The sequence below is a fragment of the Buteo buteo genome, chromosome 16, assembly GCF_964188355.1.
Source record: "Buteo buteo chromosome 16, bButBut1.hap1.1, whole genome shotgun sequence".
NCBI classification, from domain to species: Eukaryota; Metazoa; Chordata; class Aves; order Accipitriformes; family Accipitridae; genus Buteo; species Buteo buteo.
Window position 1 is genome coordinate 22,225,070 of NC_134186.1, and position 16,006 is coordinate 22,241,075.

The 16,006-nt window shown below is 34.6% G+C and overlaps 1 protein-coding gene across 4 annotated transcripts in view; it reads right to left on the bottom strand.

Annotated features, from left to right (window-relative positions):
* The window catches only part of QSER1 (glutamine and serine rich 1), a 47,757-nt gene that overhangs the window by 4,205 nt on the left and 27,546 nt on the right, over positions 1-16,006 (bottom strand). For 3 of the 4 annotated variants that reach the window (XM_075048192.1, XM_075048194.1, XM_075048193.1), the window contains 8 exons: positions 13,949-14,244; positions 12,276-12,392; positions 11,533-11,666; positions 8,992-9,203; positions 7,204-7,341; positions 5,762-5,859; positions 2,073-2,225; positions 568-663 (listed from right to left, as the gene is read on the bottom strand). In XM_075048192.1, the coding sequence (XP_074904293.1) occupies positions 568-663; positions 2,073-2,225; positions 5,762-5,859; positions 7,204-7,341; positions 8,992-9,203; positions 11,533-11,666; positions 12,276-12,392; positions 13,949-14,244 (1,244 nt within the window). Of the gene's footprint in view, positions 1-567; positions 664-2,072; positions 2,226-5,148; positions 5,272-5,761; positions 5,860-7,203; positions 7,342-8,991; positions 9,204-11,532; positions 11,667-12,275; positions 12,393-13,948; positions 14,245-16,006 lie in introns of all 4 variants that reach the window. The other variant, XM_075048195.1, reaches the window with a different exon arrangement.

A 16,006-nucleotide genomic window follows, 5' to 3' on the forward strand; every position in this document is an offset into this window, starting at 1 on the left:
ACATATACATGTTAGGCTGACAGCATTTCACAATTTTCATTTTTATCATACTCTGCAGTTAAATACGAAACATTTTTGGAAGAAAACCTTTAAGCTTTAAAAACAAAGGAAAATGCCCCCAAAAATGCATTTCTTGACAACTGAGCCAGAGCTCAATTCTCATATTTCTGCTACCTGGAATATTTCCACCAAGGATTTACAGGAAAAAAAAAAAAAGGAGTGGGCATTCTAAGACAAAAAGTAGCTTCTAGATCTGAGGAGTTACACACACTGATAAAATGTTTCATTTATTTTGGATAACAGTGAAAAATGCTTACCTATCCCCAGGGAAATGATTTCACACAAATCTTGTAAGCCTCATCTCTGAATGTTCAGGGCATCAGTGCCCATTAGGGGCAACATATGTGCTCAGCATGCCCTCTTCTTTGCCATAATGGGTTAATTAAAATAGCAAGCCACATTCCATACTCATTTACCAAGAAGAAGAGAACAGTCCCTCTAGTTGGACTCAATTCCCTCAAATTCCCTCAATGAATGTAAAAGTATCTCAAAGAGAACAATACTTACCTCTTCTTTACATGTTAGATATATGTGATATTTGTAATGATGGAGTGAGTGATACAAAGAATACAACTGTATTTTTTCTGGATCTACTGTAAACTCCTGCAAAAAGAACAGTTGTTTTAGGTAAATTCATGTTATTTTCCAAGACAGAGATATGATAAGACATTTTCTTCTGTAATTTTCTTCAACAATTCAGAAATGAAGTACTTCATTCAAATAATTGCTTTGGCATATTTTGCTACTGTAATTTATATTACATCACAATTATCTCATATCTCCACTTTTCCTACCAAGTTATTTTGTCAAAACTAGGTTTAAGAATGCTTTCAATCCTCCTGAATGCATTCAAGTCTAAAACGGGCAAGAGACCCCCTTTTCAAGAACTACTGCAAGAATTACCAAAGCTTAACTATTTTTCTACCAGACTGATGTGTATCATTGCAAAAAAACATGTAGTTCGTGCTTCGGAAGAGCTGATCTATACTTACCTAACACTTACATTACTTTGGCAAGAAATACGAGTGTGGCCTGTATTTACAGGTCATTTGTCTAGCCACTATCTACTGCTGGAAGGTAAGCCTATGTGAGCCAGTACCTAGCACAATCTACTTGTAGTGTTCCCTAGGAATACTATGGAAATAAACAATGTGTACATCTCAAGCTTTACCACGTTACTTTTTAAAACTTTTTTTTTTTTTTTTTTAAATTTAAGATACACACCTTCATTCTGTCACTGGAAATGAGGAAAGGAACAATAAAGAACTAAATTTTTAAAAAGCATTATCTAGTCTCAGTTTTTACAGTACTATTTTTTCATTTTTTATCTAGAAGACATTGTATCATTTACTTTAGAGATTTTGCAGCAACTCTAAGGAACTGTTATCATTACAAGCTACACGGTGATTTTACCACAACCGCAATGTTGAAGGCAAAATGTTCCTGCTTCAGCAACAGTCCAGGAGGCTGACTGCTATGCAGAAACAGGGTCTGCGGTGACAGAAGCAGAATGGGCTCTAGCAGGGCTCTGCTGTTCGGCGCGCTACAAGAGGTGAGAAGCACAGCAAGAGCAGAGCTCACCTCTTCCTTCCCATCCAACTACACCTACCAACTGCTGCCTGCATAAGGGAAGCAGCATACTACTACTTCATCTTCCTGCAATCTTGAGTAGTTGCTACAGAAGGCTTCCTGCATAAATACACAGGATAAGAGCATTTGGGTCTAAACATAGAACTTAAATAGGGGAATAATTATGAAATGGTTTATTGCATTTTGTCTCCCTACTGGAATATAAAGATGTTTCACAGATGAGTTAAAAAAATGGTTTAATATACTGCTTTAAATCTTGTTTTTTAACATTCCCTTGTTACAGAAAAAGCAATTCACTCAACGAAGATTTTGTATTTTGATAAATCTAGCAAAAAACTAATACATGAAGCAGTATTTTATATAAATGTGGTTATCATATTAGAAGTCAGATGGTGGCAGAAATAAACCCTCTGAACACCCACCTGTGCTAATTTAGTGGTTGATTTAGAAGCCCTCAGTGTTTTCTTGTTGTAAGCTTTACCATTCATTTTGATCTTGGACACAGATGTTCCTCCACTTTTTGCCTTAGAATCCCGAGTGACCACTGTCAGTTCAGGAAAGTTTTCCAAAGCATTCTTTAAACAGAGCATATAAAGAAAAAGGATTATGAAAAATTCAAGAATGGCCAGCCACCCAGACTGCTGATAAATTGGCCATTTTTCTTTGAAAAGTTAGATTGCAGCCTATTATAAAACAATTTATTCTTCCACAAAGACCTGATAAAAGGTCTTCATCAGATCAAGCAAGCATATACAGTTTGAAAAGCATGACCACCTGTTCTTGACTACTATAATTTTTCAAGAAGAGAAGATCCTTTTATTGTATCTCAGATTATCATCTATGATTCTTTCTTTACAAAGAGCAAAAAAAGGCTCCACTAGGCAATTTTTACCTTTTAAAATGCTTTCCATTCCATTTCTACTCAAGAATCTCTAAGGCCAAGTTACTTGGAGATGCCTAAGTACTTAATTGCCTAGTCAGGCATGGGAAGTCTGCCAATTGCAGGAGGGATTGGATGCCTAAGTATCTTCACAGGTTTTGGCCCAGCTTTTGTAAAATACAAATTAATTGCTTCTTATCATATCTGTAAGGTAGAAAAGCTTATGCACAATGAAATAGATGGCTGGTTCAAAAAAGCACAAGTTTTTAAGACATATTAACTCATGGGAGTGAACTCACAGGATTCCTACCAGCTTCAGTTCTACATTATTTACATGAGTAATTTTGAATACAACTTCACCGTACAAACACAGCATTATGTTTGCAGCTGCTCTGAAATAGTTCTGTTATGCTATGTAACCTGGTCCTGAAAAAAGTATTTCAAGTTAAATGAACATATATATCTTTGTATTATATGTCACTATGAGAGAAAAAATCAGGCATACAGAAAAATGTACCAATGCTGCAGCTTAAGGACCTAATTTGGGCTATTGGGTTAAAATATGTAGTTGACTAAATTTTTGTATTTTCTTTTAACAAGCAGTACTAGAATTCAACAACCTCCCCTGCCTACATTTTCTTAGCACTTCATATACCTCAGCTGTTTTTCGCTTTATAAAAAAATCTGTCTTAATAAAAAGCTATAAAATCTACTGCACAGAGATAGTTGCATAGTGGTAGCAGTAACCTCAACTAGCTAACCTGTTCATATACAATATTCATTGCAATGCTTTCAAACTGGAACAACAACAGGTTTAAATTATTTATTTTTTCTATCCACTGTAATAGCCTTCCTGAAGGCTGACTTTGAGTGTCAAGGGACTTTGGCCACTTCTGCCTTCCTCTGAAGAATTCCTATTGCCTTCCTCTGGAGAATTCCTATTAACCACAACAGTTTACATGGCCAGACCACCGACTTAAAACAGACAAATTTGAATTAGAATGATGGAAAAAATACTAGTGATCTCTGCATCTTTGAGAGCACAAGACATAAAATGCTGATAATTATTTTCAAATTAAATTGACACAATTCCACTAAGATGCTTCATTTACTGAGCTTCAGCTAAAGCAACAGTAGTATTTTCTAATTTTGTTTATAAAAAACTATAACCCAAAGGACACAATAAACTGTTAGAACTATAAAGAATGTTACAGGCAAAACTACCAAACACTGACTGTTAACTTCAGTGTCTGATTTGGTTTGTAATGCTGTAATATTAATACTGTAGTTATAATTGTATCCAGCGGGTGGAAAAATGTTAAAATTCATCCAGGCTTTTCAATGAAGAATAGTAAAAATACTCAAACTGAATGATACTCATGAACAGTAATGGTATTTTTCACTTATTGCTTGCTTCAGTGCTTCATTCAACTCTAATATCTGAACTAGTCATTTGATCAAAGCTGGAACAGAAGCAGACTTTCTTGTATTAATCATCAGATTAACCTGAATCTTAAAGAGTATCAAGCACATTTTCCTAACCAACACAAACACTTATGATGACAAATAGGTGTTTCATTTTTGTCCAAAATATTGACCCATAACTCCGTTAACTTCTTGCGGATCATATGATGAAATACAAGCTTAAGCTAACTTTAGAGATCTGATACATAATCTGCTTCTAAGTGAACATAGAGCAAACCTATTATATTAGTTACGAACTCCAAATGAGTAAGCAGCTGTAATTATGTTAGTATTACAGAAGAATATATTAGCTTTTTTCCCTTAAACTCAGGAAAAACCCAAAATAAGCCACCTCTTATTTTGTGTGTACTGTGAATGTAACCAAAATTCTACAAATTCTTATCCTAACTTAATGTGGCCTATCTTCTCTGCATAGTTGGGTTAAAAGAAGTAGCTATAGAAGTAACTATTAACACAAAACTCTTGCCATGAAAAGAGGGTTAATACATGCCACCTCTCTGAGGGTCTGTGCATGGTTTCAAAATACACAGCCCTCCCCACGCCTTCCTACTGTAAGGAGGAAGCCACAAGAAATTCTGTTCAAACAGGTACAAATTTTACAGCTGTTGAGAAAACAGCCTAATGAACAATAAAAAGTTCAAGAATCGCATGAATTAAAGCTGTTTCACTAGTCCATGATGTTCTCATCCCTGAAACAAGGTCACTTAGCGTCCCACAAGACTTACCAGGAATGAGCTGTGGCAAAAAAAAAGATCTTTTCAAGATTTCATGATGAAAAAGCAGAACTGTCAAGTCTGCTATTACCTCCCTCCTCACCTACCTCTCAAAAAGAAGCACAGAGCAGTACAGAGAGACAACTAATTTTCCAAGTGTCTCTGTATTGTGGACATAAGGGGACAGGAGAAAGACAGGCAAAAGAGCAAGTTTGGTCTGATGGTGTTTATAGACGGGTCTGCGTTACTGTTCTTGTAACTGTTACAGGAATTATCAGTCTGATTATAGACATCAACAACTAGTTCTCAGACATGACTGAAAATACCCTTAATTCGCTTTACTGCACTTTCGAAATCTGCATTGCTGCTTGGAGGGTGGGTGGGAACGGTGGGAACCACAGTGATTATCCTCCTGTTTACCTTCTCTCTATTGAGATGGTACAGCTGCTCTCTTCCCTGTCCACATCCAGACCTGGTTTTTATTACTGTGTCAAAGCTGCTGTAATATGGGCTTGTTATCCACACTTTTCCCAACCATCCATGCTGAAGATAGATAAAAGACTGCACAAATGAGTTGTTCTCAAGTCCCTCTGTCCTGGTTTTAAACTACTCTGATCATGTTCTCCACTTCAAAGAAGTTCAGACATCTGCTCCACAGCGTAGCTATTTCATGTAAAAGTTTATTAAGATTTTTATGCAATACAATCACTTAACCAAAAGCTCTAGAAGGACAGGAAACAGATTTTCATTTGGCAAACTTGAGAAGCTTAAAAGAAAAATAAAATGCTTGAGAATGAACCAGAAAGCATGGGGAGTAAAACTAAAACTTTACCTTTGCAGTATAAACTCCTCCATCACAAAATGTTCTCCAAATGCCACACACAAGCACTGAATTTATAGCATCTCTTTCAAATCCATATTCACTTCTGTTACAAATTTGCCTTCTGGGTTTTAAGTTGTGCCTGCATGGTACGCATTCAATGACTGACTTATAACATTACTTTAAAAAATCTTAGAATTTAAAAGAGAATACCTTGAAAGTATGATCCAAGCGTAATTTGGAAAGCAGCCTTTTCCTATTGTCATTCAGCATACCATCAATTTTTCTCATGTGAGGCAAAAGTAGCTCATCTAAAAGACACATAAAAACCCCGTAGCAGTTGATTATGAAGAGACACAGAGTAATGAGATTCCTATTCAATCTATACTTCAACCCATTAACATAAAACGTGGACGTAAAAAATAACGTGATTTGCACAGAAACTAATTTCAAATGTGAGAGAAAGTCTCTTTTTCTGGATCATCCTGCTAAACTGGTCTAGATATTATGCAGTTTAATTGCTGACTGCAATCTCGCTCCTTCTCTGCCTTTTCTTTGTTAAAAGAAAAAAATTAAGATAGAGCACTACAGAGCATAAATCTTATAGACAATTTCAAACCATCTCCTAGATAATCCTCTTCTGTGCAATACAGCTGGCAGTTTTATGAAGACAAGTATGTGTTTTTGACATTTGCTATTCCATATAACGAGAGATGACTCTGCTGGCATTTATAACAAAAGAAAGTGAGGAAAGTGTTTACTGATAAAAGTTATCTGATAAACCACCGTAAATTGCACAACATGCATTTAAACATAGGTATGTGGCCGTGAATGAAAATTTACAGCTTGGTATGGAGTCTTTTATTTATAAAGTCAATTTATTTGCTTTTAGTGGGACCACTGACATAACGCACAGGTATGAAATCTTAAGGTAAGTGTGCATTGATGCACAACCAAAGCAAACCAGGAAAACAGAGTCTAGAAAATATGTTTTTTTAATACAGGCAAACAGAATGTAGTACAAAACAACAGCCTGCAACTAAATAATATGTGAAATGATTGTTCTTTTGGGACCTTCATCTTTATACATGAGTGTTTTGCTAAATCTTGAGAAACAGAACAGTTTTGACTTGTATCCTGGAGTCCACTACAGTAAGTAAGTCCAAACATTTTCTCCTCAAAGAAAAAAATGGAATACAATTGCCTCTGATCAGAATTTTAAGGTTTCAGAGTTTGAAAAGCAGAATTTTTAACAGTAGCAAAAACCGGAACTACTTATAGTTATACGGGTATTTCTTAATCAGAAAGTAAACACACACTTGAAACGCTGTAATCTGAAATAAATATTTGCTAAGACTTTAAAAGATAGTAACAGCAGGAACAAAGAGCTCAGTTTTGACATTCACAGCACAAGCCTAATGTAACAAAGCAGACAAAACAGTATTTCCAAATTACTTTGATTATGCAAAGAGATAGTGCAAATATATATTTATGCACACACATAATTAATTTGCGTAAAGCGTTCTTCAGATCTGGTATGAAGCTAAAAGTTTGGTGGCTTTTTTTGTTTGTTTGTTTGTTTTTAAATACATTCACTTTACTGATTAGTAACCTTAAAATTTAATAAAAACATACAAATGTTAACCATACTGTACCATTGCTCTTTTCCAAAGCTTGCATTGTGTCTGGATCCAAGGCAATGCTAACAAGCAACTCCATGTAGCTCTTAAAAGTCTCTTTCATAGCTCTTGTGTTCAAAAAGCGAGTAACAAGGGGAGCTGGAGGTACAAGCTCTGAAAATTAATCGGAATATAATGATTTTTTTCCTACAAGAGCCTGCAAATACTTGTGTTTTTCAAAACTCAAGGTTTGTCTCTTAAACACAAAAGTGACCCCTACTGGTATCCCAAGAGATTAAAACTCAGTACAATCAGAAATCATACTCTAACTACTTGCACACCAAACCCAGGTACAAATGCCAAATCTGGTACAAACGGTACAATTTTTTTGTAGAAACACATACAATTACTCGTAACTATCAGCATTTAGATTATAATATTTTAGGGAATTTAAACATTTTTCTATTATTGTAGATGAAAGTCTAGAGAAAAGGGATAATGAGTAACTTCAGACAAGCAAAGTGCCCTAAATGCAGGTTTCATGTCAATGCAAGTACCTTCTAAAACCGCAAAATTTGAAGTCATCCAACAGAAAAACATTCAAAAGCACTAATGTCACTTAGGAGCCTGCATACCATTGAAGTCAATCCCACCTAATTGTCCAACTCCAAAAAAACACATAAAACAAATTTTACCAGCAAAGCAATGTAGGCATATTTGTACTTATTCTGAGGAAGCTTTTATTTTTTTATAGACAGCAATTTTAAACATGCACATGGAGTAGCCATCAGTAATTGTAAGCGTTCTGGAGCTTTTTATAGGCTCTGTGTACAATACCAGTATTTTGCAGTAATTTAGCTAGCAAGGCTGTTAAACTTTCTCAGATATCCACATTTCTATGGACAACTATCATCACCAGGTTACTTGAAACTTTAAATATAGACAATTGTATATACTAATGGTTATTTTGGTAAGTTTGCTTGAAAAATACTATTTTAAAGGTGCTGTCCTCAGCAGAGGCACTGTTCCAGTACACCAACCCTAGCTTATCTGCAGTTAAAGCCACTGAGGCCAACGTACTTTGGAAATGCAGCAATACAAAGCATGGATATGATGCACCTTAACTTCAAACATACAGGAAATAAACAACAACAACAAAAAAAAGCAAAATGCACTGTATATCTGCTACCACAGGTAATCTCTATAAACATTGTACACTTCAAAAATTCTTTTCTGTTCTGGAAAACTACTGCAAACATTGTACCTCAATGTTCTAAAGACACCATGAATGTCATAACAGCAAATCTGCTCAGCAGGCTGCATTTGAACAGCTGGCATTTAGACAAGCAATGAAGCAGCCAAAAATTCAACTGCTTTTTCTCCTTGGGTTTTGAAAAAACAACAGTAACATCTGAATTCTGCCCATATCTGCATGCAGACAAGCATTGCAGGAATGTTATTTTAGACATGACATGGAGTTGCAATGGAAAATTAACAAAAGAATCTGATTCTTGAGATGTATTCGAAAAATCAAATCAGCTCCTCCTCCTACAATTGTACCCATCCTAGAAAGCAAGTAGTAAAAATATATTTATCTCACTGATAAACTACATTTGAGATAACTTCAGTTGCACACATTTGCTCATACATAAAAAAACAAGTAAAAAGTTTTAAGAAAACAATTCTGCGTGGCACTGTCAGATTTTAAGGTTTTTTTCTGAGGGTAGTAAAGAAAAATTTGCAAGATCAAGCAACGTGTTTTTATAATAATATTTTCAGTTAAGTTCAAATGGGCCTAGATGCTAACAATTCTATCTCGCTCACCATCCTCATCACTCTGGGCCTCAGGTGAAGAATCAGACTGGGAAGATGAAAATTCTTCTTTCCACTTTTTCCTTTTCTTTGGTGGTGGTTCAGCCTTTACCTTTGGCTGTTTAGCTTTGGGTTTCACAGAAGAGACTTTTGTTGCTGTTGGTTTTGGTGTTGGTGGATCAGGGGTTTTGTTGTTGCTGCTACTAGGTTTGCAATGAATAGTCCTGCAATATTATGAAAACGATCTTTATGAAAATAATTACCACACAAGTTTTGGCATTAATAAAATAGCTATAGTCTTATTTAACCAGAATATATTCCCCAAGGCTTATATATACTTATTTCATTGTCACATATAACTAGGAATTAGGTCATACGCACTATACTACTATATTTTTGATATAATGCTTAACAATGATTCTCAACTATCTATGATTAAATAGTATTCCAATTTTATAACTAGATAAACAGGCACAGAAGGTTTAAATTGCCCAATATTAGTAGAATTTACGAGCTATAGGAGATTGGAGCTAATATTAAAATTGATTACTTCATGAATAAACCCAGACTTGACAGACTTGAACAAATACTAGTAATCAATGAGATTCGCTGACAAAGTAAATTTGGGATATTGTATCCATACTAAGATGGGAGAGAGTATCATTCAGGTAAAAATGCAGGAAATGCAGGATCTTGAGGACTCGAATAAGAAACCAGAAAACTCCTCTCCTTTCTCCTTCCCACCACTCAAAACAGGAAAACAAAAAGGAAACTTAACATCATAAGTGCAAAGTTAAGTACTTTAGGACTAATAATGCACTACAGTTTTGAAACTATGGCAGGGAATACAATTCTGGGAAGTGCCAGGCAAGTTGGGTTTTTTTTGTACAAATGGGAAAGTTCAAATGGGAAAGCAGTGAAATGTACAGTAGAAACATTGTTAGTATTTTCTGGAACATTAACAATTTTAGTCATCTGTCCGAGATGAAGATTTCAAACCAAAATGGATGGAGACAATAGATACTAGAATGATTAGAGGAATGGAAAGCCTGCCTTAGACGAGGAAGTTGGAAGACCTCGATTAATCCATCTTAGTGAAACGATGACAGAGGTGGAACCTGACTGCTCTCCAGAAATACATCATGCAGTAAAAACACCACAGAAAGACAGAAATAAAAGCCAAAAAACAGTACTGAGAGAAGAACATATGGATACAAGCTAATCACGATCATGGTCTGTTAAAAGACAGGATTGTTTCAGAGCACTGGAGGACAGGTTCTGGAACAGCTTTCTGTAGCCCAAGAAAGAGAAGAGCATCAAAATCCTAGCTAGTTTTAAGTAGATCATGATGTTATAAAATTGATTATCTGACAGCATTGCTTTCTTTGAGAGCAAACTAGACTTAAAACCCGAGTTATTTCTTGAATGAAGAGCACTGTAACTTTTTCATTACTGTTTACTAACATCTAATAAAGAAAACATATTTGCATTAAATTATAATTATTGAAAATCCATTGAGAGAGAAAAACTTCAGATATCATGTGAAATTGTGACAAGATAAAATAAGCTAAGCATTAAAGCATGACAGAGTTTGTACATTTTTGTACAAAGATTTTGTACATCTGCAATCTTTTCCAAAAGCACGATCAAACGTCAACACAAAACACAATAGCAAAACCCTTAGCAAGTGAATGACAGTGAAAACCTTATCAGAAGGAAGGTGACAGAGGAAATCTCCGGGATAGCCAAAGTACAAGTGTGAGACACACTTACGGTCATAACATTTTGCAGGACCAGTAGTATATTTACTGGAATAATCAAAACCACACTATGTTTGCCCTGCATTCTTTACATGGCTCTCTAGAGTGACAGATTTGTTTGGGTTTCATTTATCCTTGTTGGTAGTTTAAAAGCGATACTACTGGAATTACTGATTTTAAGGCATGGATAAAGGTTACACAGGATGACTCAAAGTGATAAGGCTTTTTGGGGTGAGGTGGGTAGGGCAGGTGGAATAAGAAAAGTAAAATACCCTCAGTGTGCAAGGACATATAAAAAAAGGAAAAACATCCTTGTGACAACCAACTTCAGAATCGAACTTTTGTTTTTAAATTCAACTTTCCAGGATTGAGAAGAAAGCATGATACTTCTAGTATACGGGGACAGGACAGTCATTAAAGCAATCCAGAAAAACATACCTAACCTGCAAAGTCCACTGGACAGGAGAAAACATGCAAAAAATTAGAATCATTACACTTGTAGGCTTCTATCCTTATGTTGAGCAACAGGGCAAAAGATGACAGAAAGAAATAGCATGCAGAGCCCTAACACATCTAAAATGAATGATTACTGCAATCCACAGATTCAAGGTAGGGAAGTCCTCATACAGCAGTAATTTATATCTAATTTCTTAAAGCAAAACACACAGTTCTCAGTTTACAGCTTCAGGCTGAATTAACATAATCCTGAGTTATAAGTCTTGTTTATTAAAATAGGTGTGTTCTTAATATGAAAACAATAGGGCAAAATGAAAAACAATTTGAAATAAAATACCTTGCTGACTGTACAGGTTTGCTTCGTGGTTTTTTTGAACACACTCTGACATATTCCTTTTTGTTTGCGTTTTCAATGAACTTCACATACACTCGTTTGTATTTTGTTTTTGCATCCCCGAAATACCCAAGATACTAAAAAAAAAAAATTAATACACAAGTGTTTCTGTTAAGTAATATTATTCAGTTTAACAATTAAAAGTTTAAATACTAAAGAAAAAAGTCAGTTTAAAAACAACTTGTTTACGTACAAAGATGAACCATGCTACAGCATTTATAATTTAAGAGAAATTCTCCAATGGGTTTCCACATAATATTTAAAGTAAGAAAATAAGGCAAGAGGTACTCTGGGCTTCGTTTTCTCCCTTTATTTAATCATCCCCATGTGTTATCCCAAAAGGATTATCTGCCTGGCAAAGAGCTGCCTGTTGAAATTGTATCCTATCTGTATCCTTCCCATTGTGGAAAGCAGCTGGTTCACAAGCCTGCTTCCACTGACTTTATTCTGGTTGTGAAAACTTGTTCCTTTACACAGCCTGAATGATACCAAAGAACCCATGCTGGAAAGAATCTGCCCATTAATATATTTAGAGAGAATTTTAGAGGAGGAGGAAATCAAGAAACCTCCCCCCCCAAGGATGCTTGCTAAGAATGTATGTCAGAATCACATTTTATTTCGTTTCCTAGACTTCCAGTAAGGAAATCAGTTCCCATGAGGCTTCCTAAGGAATTTTTAAGACTCACACTGTTAGTAGCAGCAAATTCTCTCTGTCCATCTCGCACTTCAGGAACAAACTTTTGCAATAAAGCCTTCTGTACTTTCCAAATAGCTGGAGGCTCTTTTCCTGTTTGCAAAGCAATCTGTAAGAACATAAAATTATTTGCTAAAAACAGTGCTTATTTTTCTCCCAGAAGTGTGTTTGTGCATTATATTTTTTGAGCAAGTTACCCAGGGATAAAATTGAAATAAGTAATTAAAAATTCCAAACCCTTAGTCATTACGTGCCATTTGCATCAAGACAGTATGACATGAACTACAATAAGTATAATGCAAACCACAAATTTTACTTTCAGTGATGAAGTTGTGCCAACCAGCTTTGCCTATGGTATGATGTCTTAACTCATGTACCGTGCAACTGAGCCACAGAACTTTATTTTTTAAAGCAATACAACATTTTCCAATTTTTTATTCTTTTGCTCTCTGAAATATTTTTTAAAACAAAAATGCAAGAATCACAACAAGTAGCAAAAAGCTTGCAGATCACTAGAGATCCTGAGGCAGCAGCCCAGGTACATTACAGCATGATGTTTGCACTAATGTGAAAAGAGATAGTTCAGTATGAATTAGTAAACCAGATTTTACATTTTCAGTTCCACTTAACTGTAAAAAAAAGAGTTCAAGTTGACTTTCTTCTTCATGTAGTTTGAGAAATAAACTATGTTAAAAACAAATTTGTAATTATTAGCTCTAATGAGAATTGTCTATAAATCCTACATGCAAAATACTAATTAAAAAAACCTCTCTTTTTGGAAAACATAAAATCAAGTACTGGTTCCTTTTTCATGACTGTTTAAATAACTAAAGAAATAATTTTTAAAAAAGCTTAAAATTCAAAATATCTCATAACATACCTTTATCAGTTTTATAAGTGACAAGGGTATATATTAAAATTGGTAACACTTGTCTTATGTGACAAAGCTACATGAATTGATTTAAAACTTAAGCTCAAGAGGTGGAACACATAGACAAGTAATCAAAAGTATTAGGAACTAATGGTAAGAATACTGATGGCTATGATAGCAACAAAAGGAAAGGTAAACATGCAGAATAATTTAAAATGGAGAAGTAACAAAACCAAACCAAAACAAGAATTCAAAGACAAAAAAGAACATTCCCATAAACTCATGCGAAGTGCTGTACTGGTTGCTTATGGAAGCCATTTCTTGTTGGAATAGCAAGCAGAACCTCTTCCAAAAAAGAAGAAAAGACAATTACAAGATCTTTTGCAAAAGTCCAAAAGTCATTTCCTCAACACCTTACACTTGAAAGCCTACTACTATCTTAAACAAAAACAAACAAAACAAACAAACAAAAAAGGTAGTCAACAGCCTGTGAAAAATTTATGCTTTTTTAATATTAAAAAAAGGTAATTCCAAGTTCTAACAGAGGTTACCAGCACATAGATTTACTTCATTATGTATGTAGCATAAAATGGGTCATGTACATACAAAACATATTCATAACCTGCACTAGAAAGACACCTTTAAGGCACCTTGGCAGCAGTCAAGGAGTATTAGAATAGAAACAGAAAACTAATCTGCAACGTTTCCCCTTTTGGTAGTTTGATGAGGCTAAATGCATATGCAGGATTTTTCATGATTTTTTTTTTTTTCTTCACAGCAAGTATTCGGATTACCTTTAGCGTCTCTATATCTTCAATCTTCACTACAAATTCATCACGTTCTCTGTACATGCCCTCTCCTCCACTGTCCATGTTCTCCTCATCAGTACATCCTTCTATTGCAACAGTTGCCTGTGTTTTTGCCAACTGGTCTGAAGTCACAGCATCCTGTTGAGCTACTTTTAAGGGGTCAGCTGGATTCATTTTCTCCTGCACATTGACTACAGGAGCAGTCATCTGTGGAGACTCCTGCTTTATTACAGCAGTAGTGGCAGTGGTGGCAGCAGTAACAACTGCCACTTTTTCAGCTTCTGAAGAAAAAAAATCCAAATTTTAGTTAAACAAATTATCAAGGATTTGCAACATAAAACGGGAACTAGATTTATTTTTCTTCTCTGTTACAATACATACTAAAAAACAACTGTTCTAGGAAAAACACCTGTTCTAAGAGTTAAAATAGAAGCATTAACTTGGTCACAACTAAGCCTTAAATGAAACCAAAATATTGTAGCTAGTATACCTCTGTATTAAACTGCTGCATCTGTTAGCATCTAGAAATTCAAAGATGAATGCTTTAGAAAACAATTTGATAGTTACAGACAATATCAACAGGAAATACTGTTGTACTTTGTGTGAATAAGCAAATACAACAGTAAAGGTTACAACACTAAACCTTGTTTCCAATCTGCTGATAAGCACAGTCCTTTTAAATTGGATTAAGGAAAGAAAAATACACATGAAATACGAAAACATTTGCTGTATGACATTTGGGCATTTATATCTTGTTGATAATGTAACTGGAAGTTCCAGATTAAAACTTTGGCAATATCCTAATAATTTTTAATATTAACAGAGATGAGCAATGAGAATGGATGATATAAAACAAAGACGGAAAAGAACATTATTCTCCTCCTCTATGCCAAAGAGCCAAAGGCAACTCCCACCTTTCAAAATTATTATTCTTTCCCACCTGAAAAAAATTAGAATCCTTTTTAGATATTACTTTATACTCTTTTATACTTATTAGTTTTAACACTGACTTGCTGATCTAAAAAAATCAAGTTATATTAGCTATAGCATAATTACTAATATCCTTAGGAAACTGGCTTCAAACGTAAGATAACCATTTTACAGTTTTGCTACAATCACTGTTAATTCTTGACTTTCACTTGAAAAAATAGAAAAACGATAACATGACATATTTTAATAAAAGTGATTCAAAACAAATGATTTAAATATCAAATTAACATGTCAATACAAAAGCTATATACCAGATACGTGAAGATTCATTAAATCAATTCGGTAAAATTGCTCAGCTATGAAATACGTTTTTTGGGATATATCATATCACATTATTGTAAACACATTGTATTTTTGTTCAGTGAAAACTATGACAGCTTTAGTTAGACACAAAATTATTAGTTCCCCAAGTACATTTACACATTCTTCAGAATAGCAGATAAATGTACAGAAGCTACTTATTACTACCAACAAAAGACTATGTTTTAGTATTTGTCTTTCCATACTTATGTGCAAAAACAGACAGAAGAGGGAATTACTAGAAAATCTGCAGAACACCAGCAAGTAAGAAAGAAGTCATTACTAAGCATCTGGTATAATGTACAAACAGTCTTGTATACAACAAAACAGGAAGGTGAATTCAAGAAATTGGTGGTATAAATATTACATGCTTATGAGTAATAAAGAAGATACAATAACATTGTAAAAGAAATCACTGCAAATAAAACACTAATGGAAATGTCCACCCAACAAAAAAAACTTTGAAATATTTCCTTAGGAAGTCATACACAGAACATGGCTTATTAAAATTAACAAGCTGCAGCAAAAGGCCTACACCACAGCACTGTCCACATTTTGGCTTTCTGGGGAAAAAAAATAAAGTCACTGCTTTCTTGTTTAAAATACATGTTTAAAATACATATGCAACTGAAAGGCACATGAGGAACTTCATCTTCTGTAACGGCCTTTCCAAAATATGGGAACTTAACATAATTTAATAGAAATATCCACAGAAGAAAACAGAACAGTAATTAAGATGAAGATTGTTTAATA